The sequence below is a fragment of the Sugiyamaella lignohabitans genome, chromosome C (assembly GCF_001640025.1).
Source record: "Sugiyamaella lignohabitans strain CBS 10342 chromosome C, complete sequence".
Lineage (NCBI taxonomy): Eukaryota > Fungi > Ascomycota > Dipodascomycetes > Dipodascales > Trichomonascaceae > Sugiyamaella > Sugiyamaella lignohabitans.
The window spans coordinates 1,518,851-1,544,590 of record NC_031671.1 but is presented as its reverse complement, the minus strand read 5'-3'; the positions used below and the strand labels follow the sequence as shown (position 1 = coordinate 1,544,590).

The 25,740-nt window shown below is 42.0% G+C and overlaps 8 protein-coding genes and 3 non-coding genes across 11 annotated transcripts; 5 read left to right on the top strand and 6 right to left on the bottom strand.

Annotated features, from left to right (window-relative positions):
* Positions 1–155: 155 nt before the first annotated feature.
* Positions 156–1,559, bottom strand: PFS2 (Pfs2p; the record flags this gene model as incomplete). Its single annotated transcript, XM_018881248.1, has 1 exon — positions 156–1,559. The coding sequence occupies one exon, from the start codon at positions 1,557–1,559 to the stop codon at positions 156–158; it is 1,404 nt and encodes a 467-aa protein (XP_018733857.1).
* A 1,566-nt stretch (positions 1,560–3,125) lies between these two features.
* MNN2 (Mnn2p) lies at positions 3,126–4,928 on the top strand (the record flags this gene model as incomplete). The annotated part of the gene is made up of 1 exon (XM_018881247.1): positions 3,126–4,928. One exon carries the CDS (start codon positions 3,126–3,128, stop codon positions 4,926–4,928), a length of 1,803 nt encoding a protein of 600 aa, XP_018733856.1.
* A 194-nt stretch (positions 4,929–5,122) lies between these two features.
* Positions 5,123–6,229, bottom strand: MRI1 (S-methyl-5-thioribose-1-phosphate isomerase MRI1; the record flags this gene model as incomplete). The annotated part of the gene is made up of 1 exon (XM_018881246.1): positions 5,123–6,229. One exon carries the CDS (start codon positions 6,227–6,229, stop codon positions 5,123–5,125), a length of 1,107 nt encoding a protein of 368 aa, XP_018733855.1.
* A 1,500-nt stretch (positions 6,230–7,729) lies between these two features.
* Positions 7,730–10,654, top strand: NNF2 (Nnf2p; the record flags this gene model as incomplete). Its single annotated transcript, XM_018881245.1, has 1 exon — positions 7,730–10,654. One exon carries the CDS (start codon positions 7,730–7,732, stop codon positions 10,652–10,654), a length of 2,925 nt encoding a protein of 974 aa, XP_018733854.1.
* Positions 10,655–10,839: 185 nt separating this feature from the next.
* AWJ20_4185 (uncharacterized protein) lies at positions 10,840–11,580 on the bottom strand (the record flags this gene model as incomplete). The annotated part of the gene is made up of 1 exon (XM_018881244.1): positions 10,840–11,580. The coding sequence occupies one exon, from the start codon at positions 11,578–11,580 to the stop codon at positions 10,840–10,842; it is 741 nt and encodes a 246-aa protein (XP_018733853.1).
* A 1,343-nt stretch (positions 11,581–12,923) lies between these two features.
* On the bottom strand, positions 12,924–17,675 carry ESP1 (Esp1p; the record flags this gene model as incomplete). Its single annotated transcript, XM_018881243.1, has 1 exon — positions 12,924–17,675. The coding sequence occupies one exon, from the start codon at positions 17,673–17,675 to the stop codon at positions 12,924–12,926; it is 4,752 nt and encodes a 1,583-aa protein (XP_018733852.1).
* A 1,317-nt stretch (positions 17,676–18,992) lies between these two features.
* On the top strand, positions 18,993–20,054 carry WSS1 (Wss1p; the record flags this gene model as incomplete). The annotated part of the gene is made up of 1 exon (XM_018881242.1): positions 18,993–20,054. One exon carries the CDS (start codon positions 18,993–18,995, stop codon positions 20,052–20,054), a length of 1,062 nt encoding a protein of 353 aa, XP_018733851.1.
* A 474-nt stretch (positions 20,055–20,528) lies between these two features.
* Positions 20,529–22,148, top strand: PRC1 (carboxypeptidase C PRC1; the record flags this gene model as incomplete). Its single annotated transcript, XM_018881241.1, has 1 exon — positions 20,529–22,148. The coding sequence occupies one exon, from the start codon at positions 20,529–20,531 to the stop codon at positions 22,146–22,148; it is 1,620 nt and encodes a 539-aa protein (XP_018733850.1).
* A 657-nt stretch (positions 22,149–22,805) lies between these two features.
* Positions 22,806–22,924, top strand: AWJ20_4181 (the record flags this gene model as incomplete). Its single annotated transcript has 1 exon — positions 22,806–22,924. It is a non-coding gene; the product is annotated as a tRNA-Ile (tRNA).
* A 433-nt stretch (positions 22,925–23,357) lies between these two features.
* Positions 23,358–23,429, bottom strand: AWJ20_4180 (the record flags this gene model as incomplete). Its single annotated transcript has 1 exon — positions 23,358–23,429. It is a non-coding gene; the product is annotated as a tRNA-Glu (tRNA).
* A 498-nt stretch (positions 23,430–23,927) lies between these two features.
* Positions 23,928–23,999, bottom strand: AWJ20_4179 (the record flags this gene model as incomplete). Its single annotated transcript has 1 exon — positions 23,928–23,999. It is a non-coding gene; the product is annotated as a tRNA-Glu (tRNA).
* Between the last annotated feature and the right edge of the window lie 1,741 nt (positions 24,000–25,740).

The window sequence follows — 25,740 nt, the reverse complement described above, 5'->3', positions numbered from 1 at the left end:
TTCCCACACTAAGTTGAAAATGATTTCCTGTAGTCATAAATGTAGTATTATCTAAGAGAAGCTGGCTAGGGCTCTGCCCTGGACCATGTTTTTCTCGCTGGATGAGTCCTTGATCTCTCAGCCGACAGCTTGTACAGAGTAGAATAAATTAATAGCTAGGACGAAATAGATGACAGTCCAGGAATGCCGGGTATACCAGGAATTCCAGGAATACCAGCAGGGACTTGTGGCGCTGCCGTTGGTGCGGTTGCTGGGGTAGGCCCAGCTTGTGGTCTTTGTGATTGATACTGGTAAGGATTTTTTTGTTGATAGCCCAGTACACCACCTCCTTGCTGAATTTTCTCTTCTTCATGGTAGTACCTGTCATCAAAGGCAGTTTCGTCATTGGGCCGAGCACGACACCAGAAACGAGCAGTCTTGTCATTTGAACCGGAACAGAGAATGTGGCCCAGAGGGTGGTAGCTGAGAGACCAGATGGGCCAATCATGGGCATTGGGGATTTTAAGAACAGGTTCTAAGGCGGTGGTGTTTTCGGGCAAAAGTGTATCTATGTCATAATGCGAAATTGTACCATCATGAGTACCGGTAGTGATAAGATTGGCGTGCACAGGGTGCCATGCTAAAGAGGAAACATCCGATGTATGACCTCTTAAAACAACCATATCTCTCATCATCCGCAAATCAAGGATTCGGCCAGTATGGTCTCTACTTGTAGATGCTAGCAACATTTGTGTGCTACCAGTTTTTTGGAACTTCATTTTTGTAACTGTGTTTTTATAGCCATGAAGAGTGGATAAACACTTGCCACCATTTCTTGGGTCCCATAGTTTGACAGTGTTGTCTTTTGATCCACTGGCAATAAGTCCTAAAGTAGGATGCCAATCACAGCATTTAACATCCCAACCATGTCCATTCAAAGTGGACTCTTCCTTTGAACTATCGTTGAAATTCCAAATTTTCAGGCTACCGTCGTCTGAGGCTGTAACAAATTTAGAATCATTAGGACTAAAGGCAATATCACGAATAGCTTCTCGGTGTGCATTAAGGATATTAACATTGTTGAAATTGGACTGCCAGTACTTGATTTGACCCTCCTGATCGCCTGATAACAACCATTCGTCATTATTAGAGTATACCATGGATCTAATAGCGTTATCATGTGCCTGCATGATAGTCTCAAAATTAAACGTCATACCATTCCACAAGGTGAATTCTCCACTCATACTTCCTGTGAGCAGACGTCTTCCTTCCGGAGTCCATACTGTCACTAATACTGGATGCCTAATCTTGTTGATACTAGTGTGAACGAACTTCGTCGGTAGAGAAGTGATGGAAGAGGAAGATTTATATGCTAATGGAGGAACAATATCGGCAATATAACTAGCGTCTGGTCTAGTTCGTGACACTAATCCATGGTGATATGCTCTGGATGATCGTGCTGTCAAAGAACTTGGGGTCAGCACTCCAGTCTTGTTTTCTATAATCCATCGACTAAATGTGTTTCCATGGTCGATCGTCCTTCGATGTGTGAACAGTTTTTTCTGATATTCTTCTTCCATTCTTGAGCAGTAGCTAATTGATACAGAAATTGATTGCTAGTACAAAAAAATCAGAAGCGTTCCAGTGTTTTTTTAGAGGAAATCAGTAGTCAGTCTTTTCGAAGTCCTCTTCTCCTCTTCATACATAGTCTACCTAAATTCCTTTTAACAACATGTATTCTAGTATAGGCCCAGGGTCCGCGATTTTCAGCCGCACGATGCCGGTTTATTTACCCCAGATTCTCCGTTCGTTGTAAACAAAACGATAGAAGCATAGACTACAGGAGCCATTGGGTTTGACACAGGTTCTAGCCGCTGAAGACACACATGGAGTTACAGTTATTTATCGCTCATCCCTTATAGAGTTCATGATTACGGAAAATGAGCACTGATTTCAAGATGGGCAATTTTTTGAGGCGGATCCATATGAACTTATGAGATGAGCAAAACCCAAATTATTTCTCCTTAAAGCTTTCCCTCTTACAATTTGATCTCCGATTCCAGTAGAGACTAAAGACAACCACTGAATTGATACTCCGCTACCGCCAGTTCTGGCACATGCATCTAAGTAAGTCATCTTACAGGAGATGACAAGAATAAGGTAATCTTAGCTAACAAGAGTTATAGGAAACTACCCCATTTCGGATCGTTGATGAGCTCATAAGGCCGATGGTTTAAATGCCTTGTCTTGACAGCTATTAACTAGTATCTGGAAGATTAGGCTATATAACGCCAACCATATCTGCAATACGCCAAAAATACCTGCAACAGGGTTAATTTAGATTAGGGTTGGGAATATTGATTCAGATGCATGCCCAAGTTGCTGGGAGCTGGGTAAAATAGATTAAAGAGGTGTTAGTCTCTATCGACTGAGAATCAATTACTACCGTCTTTAAACCTTAAGCGCGGACGAAAATATAAATATTCTTGGAAATCACATAAAACAAGTGCATGGTAGGTTTGGTATAAGTATCTAGTGATAAGCAGAAGTTGATTATTGCTGTGAATAGCATTAAAATCTTGGTGTCATTTGCCGATCTAGGGGTTAAGCTTGGCGTCGAGATCCCCGGCGTCTGATTCGGAGGTCACTTTAAATTATTCAGGTTGATAGTCGCAACTTGCGTGTACATACATATAGCGTTGATTCAAAAACGCGTTTGTTGGATGCACACGACGAACTTACGAACTTGGCCAGCAGTTTGATTCCGTCGACAAATTTCGGTCTTTGTGTAGATATTTCAGTTTAATATTTGTGGTCGACTTGACAGGGTTTGTACTCGAATTTTGGTTTCAACAGATTTGCTCACTGCCAAGAATCTGAACACATCTCAACTTGAGTCCGAGACAGATCAGACTTAGTTTTTCAAGGCTTTTAACAGACTGTGACCTGAAAACCTACAAAAATTTTAAATCATAAAAGCAAAGCATACGGAGAGCACAACTCAAATATCAAGAAAACTAGAACTAGGGATCTATTAGCAACTAATCAAACAAAGTAGATACCTGTTGAGCCAGCACATTCTTGATCAAAGAACACCCATTTTGGCCTGGTGACTGAAACGCCCCAGTTAAAAAGAACAAGTCACAATGTTTAATAGAAAAGCAGCTCGTTTTGTATACGTAGCGATCTTTTTCGTGGCCATTTATTTTTTGGCCGTTGGTCCTTGGCGAGAAACAGCAAACTCATTACGGCTGTCGTATTCTCTGGGGAATAAAGAGCAAGTTGTTGAAAATCCCACCAGTGACGGTGGTAATGTCATTACGGACCATAATATCCCTGCTGAACAGGCGCTAACTGAAAATCCACCAACTGACAAGGATTCTGAGCACTTGGCCGCTGAAAGGTTAGCGGCCGACAAACTAGCTGCCGAGAAGCTTGCTGCTGAATCAACCACTAAATCTGCTGCTAAGCAAGTTCAAACAGCTGTTAGTGGCAGTGGCAGTGATAGTGCTAATAACAATGTGGCATCTTCTCCATTGACATCGACTGAAGACGACAAGGCTCGTTATGAACACATTCACTCGTTGTTGCCCATATTTGAAAAGTACCGTCCTAAGATGGAACCTCTTCATAAATACAAGGATGACAAGGAAGCTCCTAAGAAAGCGTTCACCGATACTATACCTGTATTCACAAAGGAAGAACTTGCTGACTATCTCCAGGTTTCGAAAGAAGACAAGGACATTTTGACCAAATCGCATCGTGACACTGTGGAACATCTTCCATCCAACTATCCCAAGGGTCTTTTTAAAGGACAAGGTGTTGTGTTCACCTCTGGAGGCAAATACTTGCCAATTATGGTGACAACTTTAAGAATGCTGCGTCGTGTATCACCAGTTATACCTGTAGAAGTTTTCCTAGCAGACAAGGAAGAGTACGAACCTGAAATCTGCGAGAAGCTTATGCCCATGCTAGGAGCAAGATGTGTTGTCTTGGAGGATGTCTACGGCAAGGAGTTTTTCAAATCGTTTGATATCCATTCATACCAATTGAAAGCTCTGTCTATTTGGGCATCGTCGTTCGAAGACGTCATTTTCATTGATTCTGATAATGTACCTATTCGCAATGTGGAAGCATCACTTCAGCAAGAACCTTATTTGAGCACAGGTTACATTGTCTGGCCCGATTATTGGTTCAGAACTACCTCGACGCATTATTACGATATTGCTGATATTGTATTGGGTGAACGAGTGCGAGGTGACTTGTCGGTCACTGATCCTAAGTTGATCCCTCAAGCTGATCTTAAGAATGCACTTCCAGATAAGAGTTCTGAATCCGGACAATTGATGATCTCCAAGTCCAAGCACTATAAGAGTCTTCTTCTCACTGTCTACTACAATCTCAATGGCTTTACTGCCTACTACAAACTTTTCACCCAAGGTAGTGGTGGTGAAGGTGATAAGGAAACATTTTTGGCAGCAGCACTGGCGCTGGGCGAGCCTGTTTACCAGATCCTTACCGACACAAGACCCACTGGAAGATTTGATCCAGAGGGTTTTGAAGGTGCAGGAATGCTTCAGATAGATCCTTATGAGGACTACAAAAAGCATGTTCTCAAGACTAGTCCAAAAGATGTTCATGGTCGAATTCTTTTTGTGCACTTTAACATGTTCAAACTAAACATCAGACTGTTATTTTCAGACAAAGAGAAAGAAAAGTTCTCTTCTGACGACAAACGAGTGCGATATTGCGGAAAGCCCTCGGACAACACCGAATGGTTTGACTATCAAGACATTGAGTTTTATATGTGGCGAGAAGTGTTATGGACAGCATGTGAAATGCCAAAACTTGGCATCAACTTCAAGGACTGGAAGGATGTCGACATGACCGAAATGTGCAACAAAACCACCGCCCACTTCAAGTGGCTCGAGAAAACCCATAACTCGTAGATTCCAATGTAATTTGTTTCCCTTCTATTGTCACTCTTCCTATCCCAGGCTGGGGCTCTGCCTCAGTCCCTGTTATGCCTTTTCCTCCGCTCGAGTCAGAGCTGAGACTGTTCCAGCTTCGAGCCAGCCAAACTACAGTCTGGGACAGGCTCCCAGAGACATAACGCCCTAAACAAATATAAAATGTCTATTAATTAGTCTCTAAAGTTAAATGCAGCACCTGGTTGTCTGGTGAAGGCCCGTTTTTCCGTGACAACGGCATCGATGAGCTCGTGTGGAGTAACGTCAAAGGATGGGTTCCAGACGCCAATACCTGGAGCAGCTGTACTAACTGTAGCAGCCTTATCCGGGTTGATTGTACCGTCTGCTTCCACAACGGCTCCCTTGACTTGTGTAAGTTCGTGAGGTGCACGCTGTTCAATGACAATAGCATCTCCATTAGGTGTGTTTAGATCAATAGTTGTATTGGGGGCAGCAACAACAAACTTGACTCCGTGGTGCTTAGCCACAACTGCTAACTGATAGGTACCAATCTTGTTCGCAGTATCACCATTAGCAGCCACACGATCAGCTCCTACGACAATAAGCTTAATCTCAGGGTGAGCACGAAGTAGCGATGAAGCCATCGAGTCAGTGATCAAAGTTGCAGGAATCTTGTCATGCACAAGTTCATAGGCAGTTAAACGGGAACCCTGGTTATATGGACGAGTTTCCAAACAGTAAGCATGTTCAAGATTTCCAGCAGCATGGAGAGAACGAATGACTCCTAGAGCAGTACCGTATCCAGCAGTGGCAAGTGAGCCAGTGTTACAAATGGTCAAAACCGAAATTCTATCAGTAGACTTGGGGACCTGGCTCATGATCCACTCAGCACCATAATGACCAATATTCTCGTTATCAGAGACATCATCTACAAGCATCTGCTCAGCGGCCTTGATTACCTTATCGACAACATCTGATGAAGACTCTGCAACCAGCTTCTTCAGGTCATTAGCAGCTCTACCAAGATTCACAGCGGTGGGGCGAGCTCCTACCAAATAATCTAATTTATCAACAATTGCCTTCTTAGCTTCCTCGGTTGTCTTGAAGGACGCTTTTTCTTGATTGAGCTCAACTGCCAAGGAGAGGGCTGCTACAATGGCTATGGCAGGAGCACCTCTTACAACCATGTCCTTAATAGCTTTGAAGGCATCTTGGACATTGCGAATTGGCACGTATATGGATTGATGAGGAAGCTTTAACTGATCCAGAATCTCTAAGGTCTTGTTCTGACCATCATATTTGATAGCTTGAAGTGACATTTTAGATGCTAAGTCTGCACGTGGTGGAAACAGATGTTTACGAATATATCTAGACCTTGATGTTCCGCTGATCAGCACCTTAGCATGTGAAATTTTAGATAAGGGTCAGGGTTCAGGGGTAAATATCTTCAGTGAACCTTATGAATTAATAGTAAGAAAAAAGAGAGTTTAAGATGATTGTCGACAAAAGTTTTCAATATATAGGATCATAACTCATCGTTTTATGTGCTTACTTTGAGAATCAGTGGAAATTTTCTGGTACTTAATCATAGCCGACGGATATTTATCCTTTTTAATCTATTAAAAACAATATTTAAAACAATATCCATCACAACCTTCACATACGTCTGTTTTATAATATCCACTAACGATGTGTTATTCTAGGTTTGTCTTGTTTGTAATAAGTGACTGAGCCCTCACTTCCGAACTATGCATGATAAGGTCGTCCCTGCAGAATAATGCGGATCCAAGATGAGACAATTTTATAAAAATGAATCGAGCAATACTTACATCAACCGCTTTCAGATGAAGAAATTCCTTGATTGCACAAATAACACACATCATTCGAACAGGTTGCGGTTTCTGTGTACTGAACTGGGCTGCTCGACTTGTGTAAAAGAATGGTTGATAGCTGTTGACCACCTTAATAATGAGCATATAAATTCTGTGCTGCTGTGAATTAGTGCCAAAATACACCGTGGTAACAATTCTAAGCAACGTATTCTAGAATTTTGCTCACAAGGTTTAAACATATGTGTTCAACATGTTCCCCCAGATCAGACACATGATCATCGTCCCTGAGTGAGAGTGAAGACTCTGATTTTAAAATACCGCTCGAACTTGACCAAATTTTACCGACTCCAAAGTGTGAACAACGAAACAGTCCCGGGACAAGAAATCTCCTGCGAAGCAGGAGCTACGGGGTCTGGGGCAGAGCCCCAGCCGCCGGAGGCCAATCCATCCTTGTCAACTCCCTGTAGCCGCCGAATGCGCTTGTTCCTGACTATCCCATCGCAGCTCGCCCTGACTCTGCAAAAACAGGGCTAGGTCGGTCTTTGATGTTGGTACGGCGTTCAAGGGAAATTAAAGTAGTTGAATATACAGCCTGCACTTAAGACAGAATACAATTGAGACCCAATCTAGAACCTACGGAGTAGCCGGTGACATTTCGTTAAACTTTTTATCCAGTTACATTTCGGTCAGTCATTGCGATAATCATTCGAGCGAACTTTGCCAGCTGGCGTGGTGCTTGATTTTGGCATACTTGTTTCTTTCGTGAAAGCAGCCGATTTTGAACGGAACGTGAAGTTTACACTTACAAGGCATTTTGGAGACCTCACGGTACTACAAAGTGGTCTTCTGAGTCGACTTTTCGTGGTAGTTAGAATTGTATTATTCCAGTTCTGATCTCTTTTATTGTTTTTTTGGACATAAAAATTAACTGCCACGACAACTTTAGAGGCCTCATGTTGTTGCCTGTTGCATTGGATATAATCGGAAATGGATCATACACCAGGTTCGTCTGTGTCGACGGCAGATAAGAAACCGTTCATATCCAATGGGAATGGCAGTCCGCCGACGAATGGTTCAACTGCTATAAGCTGTCCAACTAATGGGACTGGAGCAGGAGCTAGCAACAGCGGTGGGACTCGAAAAGCAAGTGTTAACCGACTAGGTAAATTGTCTAAGATGCCTGCTAAACTCCCAACAAATATCATTCAGCCAGCATCTTTTTGTGATACTTTTGCTATCTTGGCGCTATTAATTAATGTACCATCGGTAATCATGGTCATTGTCCACTGTTTCTACGTGGCGTCGTTCTTCTCACAAAGTGGTTTGTCTTCGATCAGTACACGAGCTATATTTGGCTGGTCATCATCGTATGACTACTCATATTCCGGATCGAGCTCCAGCTCTAATTCTGGCTCATCAGCATCTTCCTCAAATATAAATTCGTCTAATTCGAGCACAAACGCTAACGACTACTATTCGAATTCAAACTACTCAAATGGATGGGGTGGTTCATCAGCCTCGAGAAAACTGTCACAATCATTGTTACTAGCGGTATTTAAAGCTTTGTTGATTGACTTTATTATTGCTTGGACGACGCTCTATATTGTGCCAATACTCAGAAACGTGGTGATAGTATTCGCCCACGCGATCGTAGCCTCAACTATGGGAGGGGGTGGACCAAGAGTGTTTACAAATGCAATCTACTCTACCACGCTGGTAGAAGTGACTATATTTATTTGGGACAAGCTTTACTACTATTTGTTTAGTGACGATTTTGCACTTTTTTCACTTTTTAGTAGTGAGACTTTATCTACAGCTGTGACAACAGGAACGGCAGTAGGAGCAGCTGTGGTGACGGACGCATCGCCCTCGTTGCTGGCTTCACTATCAGCGTCGGTACCATCTTCATTATCTGCATTATTATTATCTTCTTCTTCGTCTTCTGTTGCTTCTTCTGTATCATCGTCGTTATCATCTTGTTTGTCCTCCTCTTGTTCCTCAACGTCTGTTTTATCATCCCCTACTCATCATAATCTGCTTCATTTAAATTCACCACATCATCATCTGCTTTTTGATGATAGTTTTCTATCATCTGCTGGGTCAATTTTATCCGGTGATTCGACAGCATCTCAGCAGCCCTCTCGCAAATCCACCTTCAATACCTTTCTCAGTATTGTCAATATGATCAGTTCTACGGTTCGCTTTGTTCGTCACATGGATTGGGCTCACGAGTTTCCAATTATTTTTTTCCAAGCTGTGGCTGTTCACGTTATTGGACTCGGTTTGGTACCATTTATCCGGAAAGTGTTTCCAGAGCGAGGTTCTTTAGATTGGGCGTCTAATGCTTCTGGAGTACTTTCTTCAAGCAGCGACTCATCCAGTGCTGACAACACTAGCAGTGAAGTATTCATAGACTCTCAGATCAATTTTACCTTTTTAAGTGACTCAAGTTCTTCTACTAGCGATTTTTCTGTCTTTAATAGCAAGAATAACTCTAGCAATGGCAGTAGTGGCGCTGGGAAAATCATCAGCATACCAGAGTTTTCAAAGGATGATCTTTATACTGAAGAGGCTTTTGACGACGACACAAGTGCTAATTACAAGGCAGATTTCAATTTTTTGTATGCTCCATCAGTAAAGAAAAACAAGCGTTTGGCTCAAGTACGGTCGAATCAGCCTCTGTGGTCTGTTTTAGCAAGTAGTATAGTTTTGGCGGCAAGACAAGAAACGTCAATTTCGAATAATTTGGATGGAGATTTAGCGCTCTCTAGTTTTGAGCTGACTTTTGGACAATGTGCTGTTCGGTATATTCTTGAGAACATGGTTGCTTTTGAAATGGGAAATTTTGATCCTACTTTGGTCAGCGGAACCAACATTTATGTTCGAGTTAATGGCATTCAATGGCCCCAGGTATCTGTGCAACCTGTCACCACTGGATCGGTCGTAGAAAAGAACTGTCTTCTGATCATTGTATACGGATTGAGTCCTGTTGTTCAATATGATATGGAGGTGGTTTATGCTAACAACGATTCGCCTGAACAGGTTCCAATGACATGTATGAGAGTTAATGTCTCGACCACGGCTCGTCGCCACAAATCAGGATCAGGTGCTAATATCAGTGCACCGGCCAGAGCCGTTTCTCCAGTTACGACACTACTGGACACGTTAACAACCACACAAATGAATTTATCTGAGGAAAAATCAAGGCTGAAAAAGTCAAGAAAAGAGCATGCTAAGAGACTAGGAGCTCTCAGATCAGAGTTAGATGGTCTAAGGAGTCGAATCGATGCGTCTGATAAAGGCGATGAGAGAAACAACCGTAAAGTGCTGTCATTGCGAGGGCTCGTGCGACAGATGGAAGAGGAGATTGACAAGATTACGACTGCAACTGATGAGTTGATTGCCCAAGAAGTAGAGTCTTTGGCAGAGTATGAGAGTCACAAAAAGGAATGGGAAACTCACATGAAGTCACAGAAACAAAAGGAAGAGTCGTCACATGAACTGAAAACCAATTGGGCGAAAAAAGTGCAAGCTCTTCGATCTGATCTCAATTCGCTCTCAACTAAATGTGAAAAACTTCTGGCCAAAAAGCAGCGCTTACTGGGAGATATAGAGAAGCTTGAGTCTGAAGAAGCAGCCATTTTGACAAAAGAAATTGAGGCACGTCGTTCTAAGCGTGAAGTCAAGCTTACTAGACGTGGAAAGGTGGAGGGCGAATTCTCTGACAATATTACTAAACTGGAAAAGGTTGTCGAGGAGACCCGTCGTCACACCATGGAGATTGTGGCTGCTTCAACCGCCGCCTCGAATGTAGCGGCTATTTACCCCCAGCAGACCACTATGGCGTCCCATGGACCGGTTCCTCAACAACTGCATTCGAACACATCACCGTCTAACTCCTTTGATCTTTAGCTGAGCCTGTATGTATGTTTATTTTTATTAAATGTCTTTGTTTTATTTCTTTTCTCCCTTGTCTGCATTTGGTGACCGAGACTCTGCTCTCGTCATCGTGGTTCGCGGAAGTAGTGGGTAAAGTATGATCTAATCATGCCAATGATTTGGTGCTATGTACAAATAAATAGAATATATGGCGGTTATTACTCTTCGATTTCAGAGCCTAAAGTATGAAACTTATGGTTCTGATAAAGAAGATTGCCGCCAGAGCTGTTATGCTGGTTGGACTCGACTTGATTAACCCGTGCTATCCAGATCTCATGGTCTTGTACGGTAACAACTTTGACTGCTGTGCAGTAAAGAACTGATATCGCACATGCTACAACAGGTATACCATCATGACCCACAGTAAGCATGGGACGTTCAATCTCGAATGGATTCACTTCAGGTCCAAGACGCCCACTAAAAATGCGGCAAATTTCAGCTGATTCTGGAGACGCAGGAAGGATATTTACAGCAAAATGGTTGGAATCGTGGAGTACTTCCGAGGTCCTAGAAGGAACCTGGATATTAAATGATATAGTAGGTAGTGGCTTGATTGACACAGAAGTGACTGAAGATACCGTTAACCCACGCGGTTCAGGACGCTGTGTTTTAGCATTGGTGTGGTTGGTAGTGATGACCATAGCCGGAGCTGCCACTCCGCTCATGGCAGTTTTGTACATTGTGGTAAGAGAAGATGCGACAGAGATATCTGCACATGTTCTAGACGATGCTCGTTCCGCAGAGGTAGCTGTTGTACTATTGTATCTAGCTCTCCGTCTCATATTTGTTGGATGGGCTCCTATCGACCTTGAAAGTTCATATTGTAGGGCTCTATTTCCTGTTGCACATGTCCAAAGTCGAGCTGCCGTTGAGCACCTCGTCGAAAATACGAGCGCCATGCCCGAATATATCAAAAGCTTGAGTGTAAATAAATTTTAATGGGATCTAGAAATCTGTCTGAAGCTCTAGCATGGGCATCAAAAGTGATCTAAGTCTGGTGAAGCTCAACGACCTACATGCATGCATCTGATATAGTGGGCAACTAGCGAGCGGCTTTGATTTTTGATCTGATCCTGACAGTTCTCAAGTACTCATGCTCACGAGCTATATTACTTAGTAACCCCAACTAATGGAACAACTGTAACAAGGCGCTCCTATTTTGTCTTTATATGAAGAAGCATTCGAAGCCTGACCTGGCCAAAAAGGCTCTAACTCTATTTTTAAAAGAAGTTACAGAGGAAGAGGTTTTCAAGCGTTCAAAATGGCCCTTGCCAGAAGAACCCAAGGGATGGCAATTAAAAAGAAGGCCCGATTACACACCTGAAGATCCATCTACATTAGTCAAACCTGTTCTTTTAACTCACTTTAATCGATGGTCAGGAAATAGACACCCAAAACTTGGAAGTGGTCCATATAGGGCACATGGCCAGTTTGAGGGCCGTCTTGAATGCAATGTGTTTGCTCGAATATTGGCTTCCCATCCACGAATGGAAATAGTCTCGCGTGCGATGTTACCGTCTGACCTTATGCTTAGGATTGGCGTTGTTCAACGAGAGACTGACATTGACGAAGTTGAAGGAAAGTCATCACAAAACCTCTTATTGACCCAACTTCTGCGTCACAAAAAAGATACGCTTGGCAAAAAAGCATATGTGTTGTGTCACAAGGAAACAATGAAAATGCTTTCAGGGGGTCGTCATAAATCAATTCTGTCTGCTATGGGTTCCAGTTCTAAGGATGTCATTCAAAGTCCTAATGACATTTTGAGACGAGCTGAGTGGAGAAAAGATGCTCCTGAGTTCGCTCTGAATTTACTTGCCGTTGATATTTTGGAGTCTGCAAGATCATTAAATAAGTATTTAGAGTCTATAGACTCGATCCTGGAGTCTGATATCCTTGAAGACTTTTTCATCTTGACTTGGTCCTCACAAAGTCCTACTCCAAACTCTGTCCAGATAAATAACATTTTGCCAACTGACGTTGCTGATGAACTAAAGTCTATTCTCCACTCTCAGTTGACATTATCAAAGGGATTATGGTTCGAAAAGCACAGTATTAAGTTACCATTTTCCGCTGCAATGGAGCTGGCTGTAACAATTTGGAGGTATTCATTGTACAACTCCTCTTGACCCTTCAGATCTCGGTCGAACAATTTAATTTGCCAACCAGTTTGAACCCCGTTGACAGCCACTCTTATGTACATATCATATTTATTTATATATTCATTAACCATTACGATATCTTAGTCATAACTAATAGCAGACTCCAAAGGGAGTCCGTATATGACAGGCGCTGCGCCAGTTAGAAATTTTAATGTACAATCGTCTCTCGTCATGGCCACAGCCTGGGCCACGTTGTATCTCCCATTGTCAACTGTTGCCCGCTGGCCACTCAAAACACCCCATCTTTCTAGCATGTTTCGACTGAAAGTATCGATATCCTTGTCGGTTACGTCCCACATGTTGGCTAATAGCATAGGACATTCGGAAGCCATAAAGCTCATGCAAGTCCCGTAAGGATCATATTCACCTGCTTCCTGGACTAGTCCCGAACTACAGCCAAAGAGTAATGTAGGACAGCACTTTTTCAGTCCTTTTATTTTAGCCGACCGAATATAACGCTCACCCCCACCATGACCAACATAAATAAACAAGTCTTTCTCGTTCAAAGCATTAACAATCTCATCCTCTGATGGTGCTCTACTAACTATTCCCTGCCAACCTGACATATTTTTGAATGGTTCTTCAAATCTTTCCTGAGTTCGAATCAAGTCTTTAGATGGGTTGAGAACATAGAAAACGTCATTTCCTGGGGGCGAGTACGAGGAGCTTTTCCTAGCAGACAATAGCTTGTTGAGAATTGCTAGTGATGGAACTCGACTTACAGACCGCTTTCTCAATAATGGAATTGACTCCCATGGAAATTGTTGGCATTTTTTGTCTAGCACCAGGATGACATGGTCGTAATTTTTCTTGTTCGTAACTTTTCCATAACGTGTGTGATAACTACGTAGGGCTTCTTCTACATCCACCACCAGCTGGTCAATGTCGAGCTCATCATAGGCATTTTGCTCTCCATGGAACTGAATAATATCGAGAACAAAATAAACTAAATCTTCTAGAAGCCCAGGATCCTCCAAAGTATCAGGATGTCCCAGAGTCAAGAAGAGCTCGAATACCCGAGGGCTTAGATCCACAGGTTGCTGAGGGACACCTTTATTTGCAGCTCCAGCTGATCTGACGCCCCTTCGTGGCCGCAGTGTATTGGCTCTAGATGGCAAGTATCTGTCTAGTATTTGCTTAAAATCTTTCACAAACTTCTCAGCAAGCTTTTTATCAGGTACTTCCGAGTCCAAAATACCCCTAAATCCTCCAAGCCAGCAGAACTGCGATTCATATAATAAAGATTCAAGCTCTTTATCCATCTCAAACCTCTCGTGCCACCAAGCTCTCTTCGCATCTGGGGTGTGAATCTGAGATGTTCTAGAAATATCTGCAGAGTCATTGCTGCGAGAAATAATATCTCGGAGTCTCTGTAAACCATCATTGTATGAAAAGGATACCTCATCCACATCCCTGCTACTATGCCTGTTCAGAGGCAGTGTGATTATAAAAGGGTCTCGTTCTTTCTCATACCGCGAGACTATAAGATTGCCCGTAGCAGGAGCGATATTCAGCGAAACTACTAACCAGTTGTCTGGAATTTTGCTTCCGAAGTGATTGCCATCCAGACTGCCGACAGCAATCGGCTTATACTGACCGGCTGCCTCTTTACGATCCTGGTTTGGCCAATCTAGATAGTTTGAAGCATCCTGCTCTCGCAAAATAGCAATCTGTCTTTCGCTCAGAACTGAAGAGGCTTTCGTTAACTCAAGATGCGAGAAATAGCTGTAAAGAGATTTTTCTTGAGCAGTACAAACAGCAGACAGTAATATGGATACATTGTTAAGGATGTTTGACATATCTACCAGCTCAGTATTTGTACAGACCTCTTTGATTTTCTCTAAATTCTCAGTTAGGATTGATCTAGCTCGAACAAGGTGTTTAACCGCTTCTGCACATTGAGCATTAGTAGGCATGTTTGTCAATGAGGACTTCCGATTGCTGCCACCTCCTATATCTGTGTTCACAGATGGAACTGAAATAGCCGAGTCCTGTAGGACGCCAAATACTGGATCTAGTAAAAGGACCTTTTTTGCTTTCACAAAGCAATTTCTCGATTGCGATATTTTAAACAGAATCTCCTCTCTCGTGGCCACATTCTCCGTGCTCCTAATCTTAGATGGCGATTTCACTGGTGATGCGGGGCCAATGACGTGATCTGTTACTAAAATATTGGTTGCAACATCAACAAGCCCCTGTTCTTCCAGGCTGTATGCATGATTTCTGATAAGCTTATTGCGAACAGACTCCAAGCCAATCGCCCTACGGATCGGAGCTGTTTTAAGGCTTAATTCAGAGACTCTTCTCGAGATACTTTCCACACTCTTACTATCGTCCGGATACTGAAGATCTCCGTACACCGACTCGGCCATATCATAATAGAGTCGTTCTTCAGCGAACATATTTTGGCGCTGAAGATAAAACGCTGTTGAATAAATAATATTGAGAAATTCAATACCTTTCTTAGCCAAAGGTACGACCTGTTTGTCTTCATCGAAAATCTCCTCGCATCGATGTAAAATGCTTTTGGCATCCTCTTGTTTGTCCATCTTTACCGACAACTCTGCTTCAAATGTCAAATATTGGGATTGGGCTAGAAAGCATTCCGTGGATTCTGCCAGCTTTATCGCTTCATGAATATGATATATCGCTTCTTTGACGATTCCAAGCTGTTCATAGAGTTTGGCAATTCGAAAATGAACATCCATGAGCATACTTGAGAGACTCCAAAAACTGTACCCTGGTCGCTTTAGAAGGCCAGGTAATAAACGAGTAAGATTTAACATTGCAACAATTGCCAATTCCTTAGCACCCGTTATAGACCATACGCTGGAGAACGCCTCTGTTACCCTACAATAGAGAATAATACGCTGCTGAAACTGGTGGGATGATTCATTCGCATTACGACCCGCCGAAAGTGGTTCACTTAAAATAGGACTGCTCGAAATGTGCTTTTGAAGTCTTGAAAGACATGACACAGCATCGTCTCTACGGTCTATTGATGCAGAATATTCTGTTTCCATGGCAAGCAGAAATGCGTACTGTATTGGTGATGATACAGCCTGGGTAAGAAGCTTATTAGCTGTCAAGAGTTGCTGTCCCACCACGCCAGAAAAGCCCAAATATAGATAAGACCTGGCAATATCCAATCGATAGGAGCATTCCAGCTCAGACAAATCAGACATGTCTTGGCTCAAATCATTCCGCAGGGAATCAATAAATTGTAATAATAAACCATTCTTCTGATCATGAAACATGTGAGAATCTAAAAATGAAGAAATTGCCTCTATTTCGGTTTTGTATAAAATGGGATGGCGTGTTAACGACAGAAACTGCGATAAGTCTTGAACTGCGTTACAGATATAAGCAACCTTTTGTTGGTTCGAATGGTTTGCAATAGATAACGAGAAATATGTCATGCTCTTAACATAAAATGTTTCGGGGAGTGAGTCATCCGCTATCAGCTGTTCAACAAGAGAATCCGGGTTGAATTCTTGGCCTGAGTACAATGACCCGGTGACAAAAAAATATGCGATATATGGCCGTAACCGAGAGTCAGGGCGAAGATTGCCATCTGATGAAAGTGAGCGAACTATGATGGCCGCCAAATCATTTTTTGAAGGGCTTGCGCTGCCCACAAAGTTCCACAATAAAAGTTCTAAAATTATTGACTGGTGCTCTTTGCAAGTATTGGCCGAAGTTAAAGAGGATAATGTATCGGGTCGCTTTGTGTATATTCGGGCCATGAACAATATGCATTGTGATATTGAGGCCATATGTTTGACTTCGGCTATTGGAGTATTATGGGTGATGTTATTGACATCAAATAGTACTTCCAATACCCTAGTTATAAGGTCTATTGCTTCGTCGTATTTCTCCGATGAGAGATTGCTTACCACTAACCTTTCGAGTTTTGAAATTAGCTTAGGACTAGCTTGTGAATCCGGTTGAGCCCGAATTATTCCCAGTTCCAGTTCCAGTGAATCCTTTAATAAACCTGGATAGTTGACTGCGCTTTCTGTTGATGATTTGGCTTTTGAGCTAAGATTGAGCAGACTATCTGATATGTACTTGAGCTCTTGATAGCGTTCGAATGATCGAAAGTAGGTTGCAAGCTTGGAATAAAACTCACGTACAGATGTATATGGTATGGATATGCTTTCCTGTTTGTTTAACCAAGTCGAAAAGAGCGATAACATTTGCGCAGCCGCCTTTGAATATTCTTTGCTTTCACCAGAGAATACCGCAGCAGTAGATACTAGCTGATCAATATCTCCAGTGGCAAGCAGTTTTTTAGTCGATGACAATAGAGCCTTTGTTTGAGATGGAGTTAAAATCTCGATAGCCTTCGAATTCTGAACAGATATTGCTAGCTTATTAAGTGACTCTTCAGTGGGATTTGTAATAAGTTGGCTCATAATACTGGGATGGCCGTCTGTGTCACTATTCTTTGAGTTCTTCTTTGAGAGATCCATGAGATGCTTGATTGTTTGTAATCCTTGTTTAGTTCTTTTGATGTGTTCCCCACCGGCTGCTGAAATACTGATATTTTTAGAAGCCAGAATTAGTTTTTCAATCATTGGTAGGTATAGCTTCTTCGCATTTTTGTCTTTCAAAATCTCTGATTTACGGCACAAGTAAAAGTCAATAATGGCAGGACCTGCCTTTTCAAAATATTCAGATACCAATTCAGCAGATTTTTGTGAGCATCCTCTTTCAACATTTTTAGAGAGAATCTCGACAAAGCTTGTATCAATCGCGGGTATTATTTTCAATGCAGAACATCTCAATAGAGTTGATGTTATCAAGGATGCTGAGTTCGATATTGACATAATTAGCTTTGTAATTAAAAGTAGCTTTGCATTTTTCGTTTCTTCAGGGAAAAAACTACACCACCTGACGATCCCGTTCTCGTTTGTTGTCCCAAGGGCCTTGACAATAGACTAGACATGTTAGATCTGCTTTAACTCTTAAAACTTCATAGTTTAACAATACATTATAGGAGAAAACCCCTTCGTTAGCCCCATTCAACCCTCAAATCCGATTTGATTGGAGGATCATACTTACCAGGTTTGACAACGGCTTGAATTTCTTTAGTGCACATTGCTCGACTGTTTTCAGGAACAAAGTCTGATAGGAAGTAACCAAACTTGCTGTCGCAATGTCAGGCTTTTCTTGACAAATATCTATGAAAAGTGCTTCTTCATAGTTTGGGACACTGTCTTGAGAATGAGACCCGTTCAATGCTTTGTAAAACTTCCACAATTCAGAGAGACTCTCTTCGAGCTAGTTCAGTTAGATATATTGTCCAGTTAGAAAACTGATTGCCTACTTACCATTTCATTGTCTACCAGTCTTAGGATAAACGTGAGATGAAGTTTTTTAATGTTCACTATAGGCTCCTTGCTGTCATTGTAAAGATTCTGCAAGGCAAGGGCCGTAACCTCATAAATATTTTTATAGTTGATAGATTTGCCATTTGTAGGTTTGGTAACTCGACTTCGACCTCTCCCTACCGTTTTGGCATTCTTCGTAGTTTGTAAGAGATCCAATGCCTGATCCACTATCTTCCGGGCTAGCTCTGACGGTGAAATATCGTCTGTTGACTCGACTGAACATTGTTTTGAAACCTGTGAAGACGCAGTTCTAATTGATTGAGTTGATCGTGTTGCCCTCAGTCCAGCAGTTTTTTTAAGCGCGGGAGAGGCTAATCTAGTATTCACATCTACACTTACCAGCTTTCGCTGTCGGGGAGATGCTGTTGGTCCCCCTTTGCTTCGACTTGGTAAAAGGAGCTTTTTCACCTTGACAAAGCTCTCGGCTGAGAACTTTTCCAGATCACACAGGAGAAGATCCTCCATATTTGGTGAGGTTCTCTCAAATGCCACACTTTTATTCCAGAAACGCGTGGATTTTGGAGTGCAAGGGATTATAAGTCAGTGACTTTTCGAGTCCGCGAACCAAATCTGTCCCTATTTACATATCGTAACCACAGCAACACCGCATATAACTTGTACGGCTGCAATCTTGAACGGGAAGTTGCAACGATTATCTCTGCTTTTATTATGCATTTAAATCAAATCCAAGATTCATGTCAACAACCAAGATCTGGTGACCGGCAACTGGAGTTTCGATGGGGGGCGTAAGAAATGGTTCGACGAGCTCCTAAACCACGAGCAGCAGCAACTGATAAGACAAATAGTCAGTTTCCACAATCCTCGTCCGAATTTATAAAGACGATAACTCAGTTAAAAAGAAAGCCTAATAATGAGAAAGCGCTATTCATATTACATAAGGTTGCCTCTTTAGTAAAACCGATAATGAAGAAACATGGGTTCAAAGTAGGGACACTATGCGAGTTTTTTCCAAAAGATCCTAGACTTTTAGGGCTTAACGTTAATCATGGAATGAAGATATGTGTTAGACTTCGTCCTTCGCGCAACGAAAATACTTTCTACCCTCTAGAGGATGCGGTGGGTACGATGCTTCACGAGTTGACTCATAACAAGTATGGTCCTCATGACCAAAAGTTTTACAAATTTCTTGATGAGATCACTACTGAATTAGAGGGCCTAATGGCCAGTGGGTATTCTGGAGATGGATTCTTTGGGAAAGGAAATGTTGTAGGAGGAAGTGGTTTTAAGCCCATGTCTATAAACGAAGCTCGTAAGAGAGCTGTTGAAGCAGTTGAAAAGCGAAAGGCCATGTACGCAGGTAGTGGTCAAAAACTCGGCGGTGGTGACAATGGTCCAAATCAAAAGAGGAGTATGAAAGAGTTGATCCTGATGGCTGCGGAAAGAAGGGCTAGAGATAATAAATGGTGTGCCAGCCAGCATATCCCGCCAACAAAAGACCTTGGAATAGAGAGTGATGATGGTTTTGAAATTTTAGATTACAGTTGGAATGATTCAGGTAGCGATGCTAGGGACAGTAGCAGAGATGACAGTCGTAGCGTATCTGTTGATGCTGCCTCGTCCAGTGCTGAGGTACCAGGGCCAGATCAGTCAAACTTGACGATTGGGATATCTCCTCAAGGAATAGAACAAAAAAGTTCAATAAGTCCTAAATCTGGGATTTCTGATACTTGTAGTAATATTCTCAAGCGACCAGTAGAAGTTATTACGTTGGACTCTGACGATGAAGATGCCAATAGACCCGTAAGGAAGCGTTTACGTGATACTCCTGTCGTCATAGATCTGACAGAAGATTAAGACGGAGTTCCAGCTTCCAGGTGGTCTGGCCAATCCCTCCAGCTTTCTTATATTTATTTATTGCATATTTATTTATTTACTAATTAATAATTAATTAATTATCTGAGTCGTACGCATTATTACGAAATCCATTTCCGTAACATGAACTAATGCATTCATATAATTCATTGAACCCGCTTCTACCTTGGTCTGTCAGTTCACCAGGTCTACCTGTCAAAGACTTAGATTAGTTTGGCCAAACTGCAATTAATAATTGGAATTAGAATGCCAGGTTCAATCAGACAGGGTCCCACCGGCGTCCGACATGGGCCTAACCCTTATCTATTGCAGGAAAGGCACGGCATCAGTGCAGCGATAACAAGGATTATACATATATAAAGCGACCTACCGAAAACCATAAATAAACCACCAAGGTATGAAAGCATTTGGATCTTGAGATAGGAACTTGAGGGAAGATTGAATTGCATACTCACAATGAAAGTGCTTAATGCGGGATTGATTACTTCACTGGCTATTGCCGGTACCAATGGATTGTCAATTAGTGATATCCTGGACTTTCAATTGCCATTCCTCGGCGGCAATAATGAGATCCAGCAACCCGAGCTGGTTGGACCTAGTGTTTTTGAACAAGCCGCTGAATATTTCGGCGAGCCCATGTCTCTCGAAGGAATTTCTTCTGAAGATATTAATTTGATTAGTTCTGCTTGGGATTCTCTTGAAAAGGAATACCCAGATAAGGTCCGCAAGCTGTTGACTCCATCCAGCCCTAGAGCTAAGATTAAGCAACGTACTGATTGGACCTACCATGTCTCTAATGAAGAGAAGACACCTGGCCATTCTTTGCGAATCCGGTCACCCAAGAAGCTGGGCATTGATACTGTCAAGCAATATTCTGGATATCTCGATGTTGAGGAAGAAGATAAGCACTTTTTCTTCTGGTTCTTTGAATCCCGTAATGATCCAGCTAATGACTCTGTTGTCCTTTGGCTTAATGGTGGTCCTGGATGCTCATCCATGACCGGTTTATTATTTGAATTGGGTCCCAGTGGTATCAGCAAGGAATTGAAGCCCGTCCATAACCCCTATGCTTGGAATAACAATGCCAGTGTTATCTTCCTTGACCAGCCTGTTAATGTTGGAAACTCGTACTCCAGTAAATCTGTCAAGAGCACAGTTGCTGCTGGTAAAGATGTTTATGCATTGTTGACTTTGTTTTTCCAACAATTCCCTGAATACGCTGATGGACATGATTTCCACATTTCTGGTGAGTCCTATGCTGGTCATTATATTCCAGCATTTGCCAAAGAGATTGCTCTTCATGAGGATCGTAACTTCAATTTGACTTCGGTTCTAATTGGCAACGGTATCACCAACTCTCTTATTCAGGATGAGTCCTATGAGTGGATGGCTTGTGGCAAGGGTGGATACCCCCCTGTAATCACTCCAGAACAATGCACTGACCTTCATAACAAATGGCCCCGTTGTGAAGCTCTTCTTAAGATCTGTTACGCCAACCCCAGTGCTCTTGCTTGTGTTCCTTCTGAGCTTTACTGCAACAGTCTTATGGGACCCTTCCAAGAGACTGGTCTCAACGTCTATGATATTCGTGAACAGTGTGGAGACAACGCTTTGTGTTATGAGGAACTTGATTGGATTGATCAATATATGAATCTCCCTGAAGTAAAGGAGGCAATTGGTTCTGAGGTTGAACAGTTTGTAAGCTGTGACAATACTGTGGGATTCCAGTTCATGGCCGATGGTGATGGATCTAAGCCATTCCACCAAGACGTAGCCTTCCTTCTTGAGGCAGGTGTTCCAGTTCTTATCTATGCTGGAGATAAGGATTACATTTGTAATTGGCTTGGCAATCAAGCTTGGGTCAACGCTCTTGAGTGGACTGGAGCTGATAAGTTCTCTGTTGCCCCTATGGAACCTTGGCTTGTCAACGGGGAACCTGCTGGTGAGGGTAAGAATGCCGACCATTTTACTTTCCTTCGCGTCTATGATGCTGGTCACATGGTTCCATATAACCAGCCAGAAAATGCCCTTAACATGCTTAACAGATGGATTGGCGGAGATTTTGGCTACAAATAATTGTATTCGTAATATATAATCTGTATCGTATGTTGGCATTTTCTTGCCTCCAGCGGCTGGGGCAAAGCCCCAGACCCACATTGCTCCTCTCGCTACTGCGCTCGAATCGAGCTTCTGTTGGTCGGTTAAACTTAGTATATCTTCGGCAATTCATAATTTTTTTGAAAAGCTTAGCATCTTTGGTAACAATTGCACAATGAGCCCAGAGTAGCATATATGTGTAACTTAGGTCACACAGTGCCATGGTACCAAATATTTGTGACCCATTCAAGTCCCTTTTCCTTTAGAAAAGAGATGCCACCAAACAGGAAAACTACCCGGATCATATCAAATACCATACAATTCGCTGTAATAAGACTCGCGGGCCGCATGGCAACCAAGATATTGTCCGAAACTGCAGCATACGAAGTTCGACATGCCAAAAAAATTAAAAAACAATGTCAATGAAAACAATAAAAAAAATCGGTAGGTCACACCATTGGATATAAGTTTTTATTGTTTTCAATAACTTTAACAATATTAATGACCAATATCACACTCCCAAATCACGTGAATTTCACTAGACATTTTATACATGTGATATTCCTGTTTGGACGTAAAGTGGACTCGTGGTCTAGTGGTAAACTTGTTATAGGTTTTCCACGTGACTACGGGGAAGCTCCAGTTGCGTAGCCTGGTTTATCGCCTCGTGCTTATAATTGTTCAACGGCATTTATGTTAATGTCACGGTCGTGTGAGAAACGCGATGGTCGTGGGTTCAAATCCCACCTGGAGCAACTTTTTTTTAGTCCCTCTTCTATTTATCCTCGATATAGAAGGACCATAATTTACCGCAATATCGATTTATTTTACACGTAATGAGAAGCACTAGTTGCTCTTTCTCAGACAGCCCTTTTTGTTACTATAAAATGAATTAGCAACCCATTCCAAAAAATCACACGACTCATTTGAGTTACGATAGCTTGATGACATTAAAATATTTAGATACCCTGATTTGTGAGCTAGAAAAGCCGGCCGCCTATTGTTCTAATCGTGTGCTGGTTTATATGGCGAAAGACCCCGTAGGGAGATTAGGTTTGACGTATGGAGGTCAAAAATTGAAAAACATTTAGCAGCAAATGGTCGCAGCGCGACAAGAGTTGAAGTACAAAAATATACTTCAAGTCTTGAGGTTCTACAAACAAACAACGGCTGGCTGACAAAAAGAAACTCCGATACAGGGAATCGAACCCTGATCTGGACGGTGAGAGCGTCCTGTGCTAGCCATTACACCATATCGGACTTTGATGTCAGCTGAATCTTCTGAATTTACTGGAACACACTTTTCACAAATTCTTGGACATAAATAGTTGGAAATTTATCGTCAAAAAAATGTCACTTGAGAGCTAACGAAGTATTTACTACTACTAAGGGACTCTTTTGTTGTTTTGAGATATTACCATGTGTTTAGAGGAAAAGATAATTATGCGGAGTTCGAAATCTGGCCCTGTCGATCTTATTTTTTTTCTTGCTCACTATACGTAAATTTGGCGCTTCAGATAAGATAATCAGTGTGTTTTAACGCATCTCACAGACCTCAATAAGATGTTTATTTCCAGTTTGCGTGGCATATTAAAATCATTAACCTGGTTAGAAAGTCCTAAGTGGCAGATGGTGACTAGCCTCACAAATCCAAATTTAAATAATCAAGGCTCGCTGAAGTTAAAAAAAATCCTCTTCATTTTCAAAATGAGTCAACTCAAAAATAATTGGGATGAAAGAGATGGAAAAAAAGATACACTCCGATACAGGGAATCGAACCCTGATCTGGACGGTGAGAGCGTCCTGTGCTAGCCATTACACCATATCGGATTTGCATATCGACTGTCAGACATAGCTTTCTTTTACATGTAAACCTTATCTTATCAGTCAATAGCATATAACCTAACCCTGGGATACGAGATAGGGACTGATTACATGATGCATGCGTCGAATAACGATTGCGTATATAAATACTCGTAGTCTCCCTTAGAAGTCTTCCAATAACTTAATTATCATGTTCTTTCTTACTTTACTTATCTTATTATCTGTACCCTTCTTAACATGCGTTGTTAATCGCCATGATGTTAAGGATCACCACCATCAAGACTTACACGAATGGGACATAGGTAAAACTTACGTAACAGGAGGCATCAAGAATGTTAGACGACTCTTATCTAATCAGAACCATTTGAAGTTAATACGTCGAGACTCTGACTGGATTGTCGTCGTATCAGACACCGACAGATTTAAGCATGAATCACTTAATCTCACTATTATAGATGCAGCTATTACCTCAAAAGACTTAGACGACCTATCTGTCGTAGACACAGTATTTTTTACAGGAACTGTAATCACAATTTGTGATAAGTACAAAATATGTAGTGTATGGAACGGCATCCATGGTCTAGCAATTTGTACCAATAATTCAACTTTACGAGGTTATGTAGACAAAAGTCAGAACTGTAGGTTTTTGTGGGATTAACCGGAAAAGTTTTAAGTATAATTGATAGTAATCCGTATTCCACGACCTCTGTTGTTGATTAGTTAAGGATATCAGATTTAATTTAAGTACAGTTTGTATTCCACCCTGTGGTTGTTTTCCAATTATCAGTACCTAACAAGAAAGTTTCCTGATTCGACGCTGGATAATTACCGCTTGCACCTCTAATGACTGAGCATCCAGCACCTTGTGGACAAAAATTCGTATGGTGGTTGTTAAAGTCAAATTCGTCACAATTTATACTAGGTGGATGCTCACCACCCCAGTTAGCAATTGATGAAAAACAATTAGGTCCTACAGAACATAAATTTCTAGTTTTTGTATTAAGTTGGGCCCATAGAGCCACTGCCAAAGATGCACCGGATATGAGTGTATTTGCTACAGTATTTGCTACTGACAGGCCAGTCCATATATTACAACGTATCCTTCGACCTTACATCGACCGAAGATTTGATGGGTCCGTGAAATAGACCTATACTGAGACCCCTCAATAATTCGGTCCTAAAAATACTTTATTATTAGCCCAATTCTCATAAAAAGCGCGTCCAATTTGATCCTGAACAGTCATGTAGCCGAATACTGCTTGTTGATGCAGGGGTCCTGCCTCAGTTTGATGACAACTCTGCATCCAAGCAGTCGGGCGAGAATCGGAAATGCAGCGAGATATTTCTGTCAGGAACATCTAAAATGGATTCAATAAACGTGTGAAACTTGCCAACAGCCAAAACCAAACTTTCAAGTATTTCTAAAATATCTGTGATAACACACGAGTCCTTCACTGTTTATCTAGAGAGGACGAGGATGTTGGAGACATCGGCAGAAGTTGGGTGGATTTTCTGATTCCTCTGACGTAAGTGGTGACGGAAGTATCAAACTTAAAATAGAACCAGTAAACAATTGTTCACTTGTGACATTTTGCCTTCGGCGGCTGGGGCTCCGCACCAGACCCTGGCTGCTCCTCTCGATACGATCGAGTCGTCTGACGGCAGGTTACTCAAAGTTTATAGACAAGAGGAGTAACCAGGATGTAAACTGAGGTATTGGGAGAGCGTCGTTTTCAGGCGACCTCGA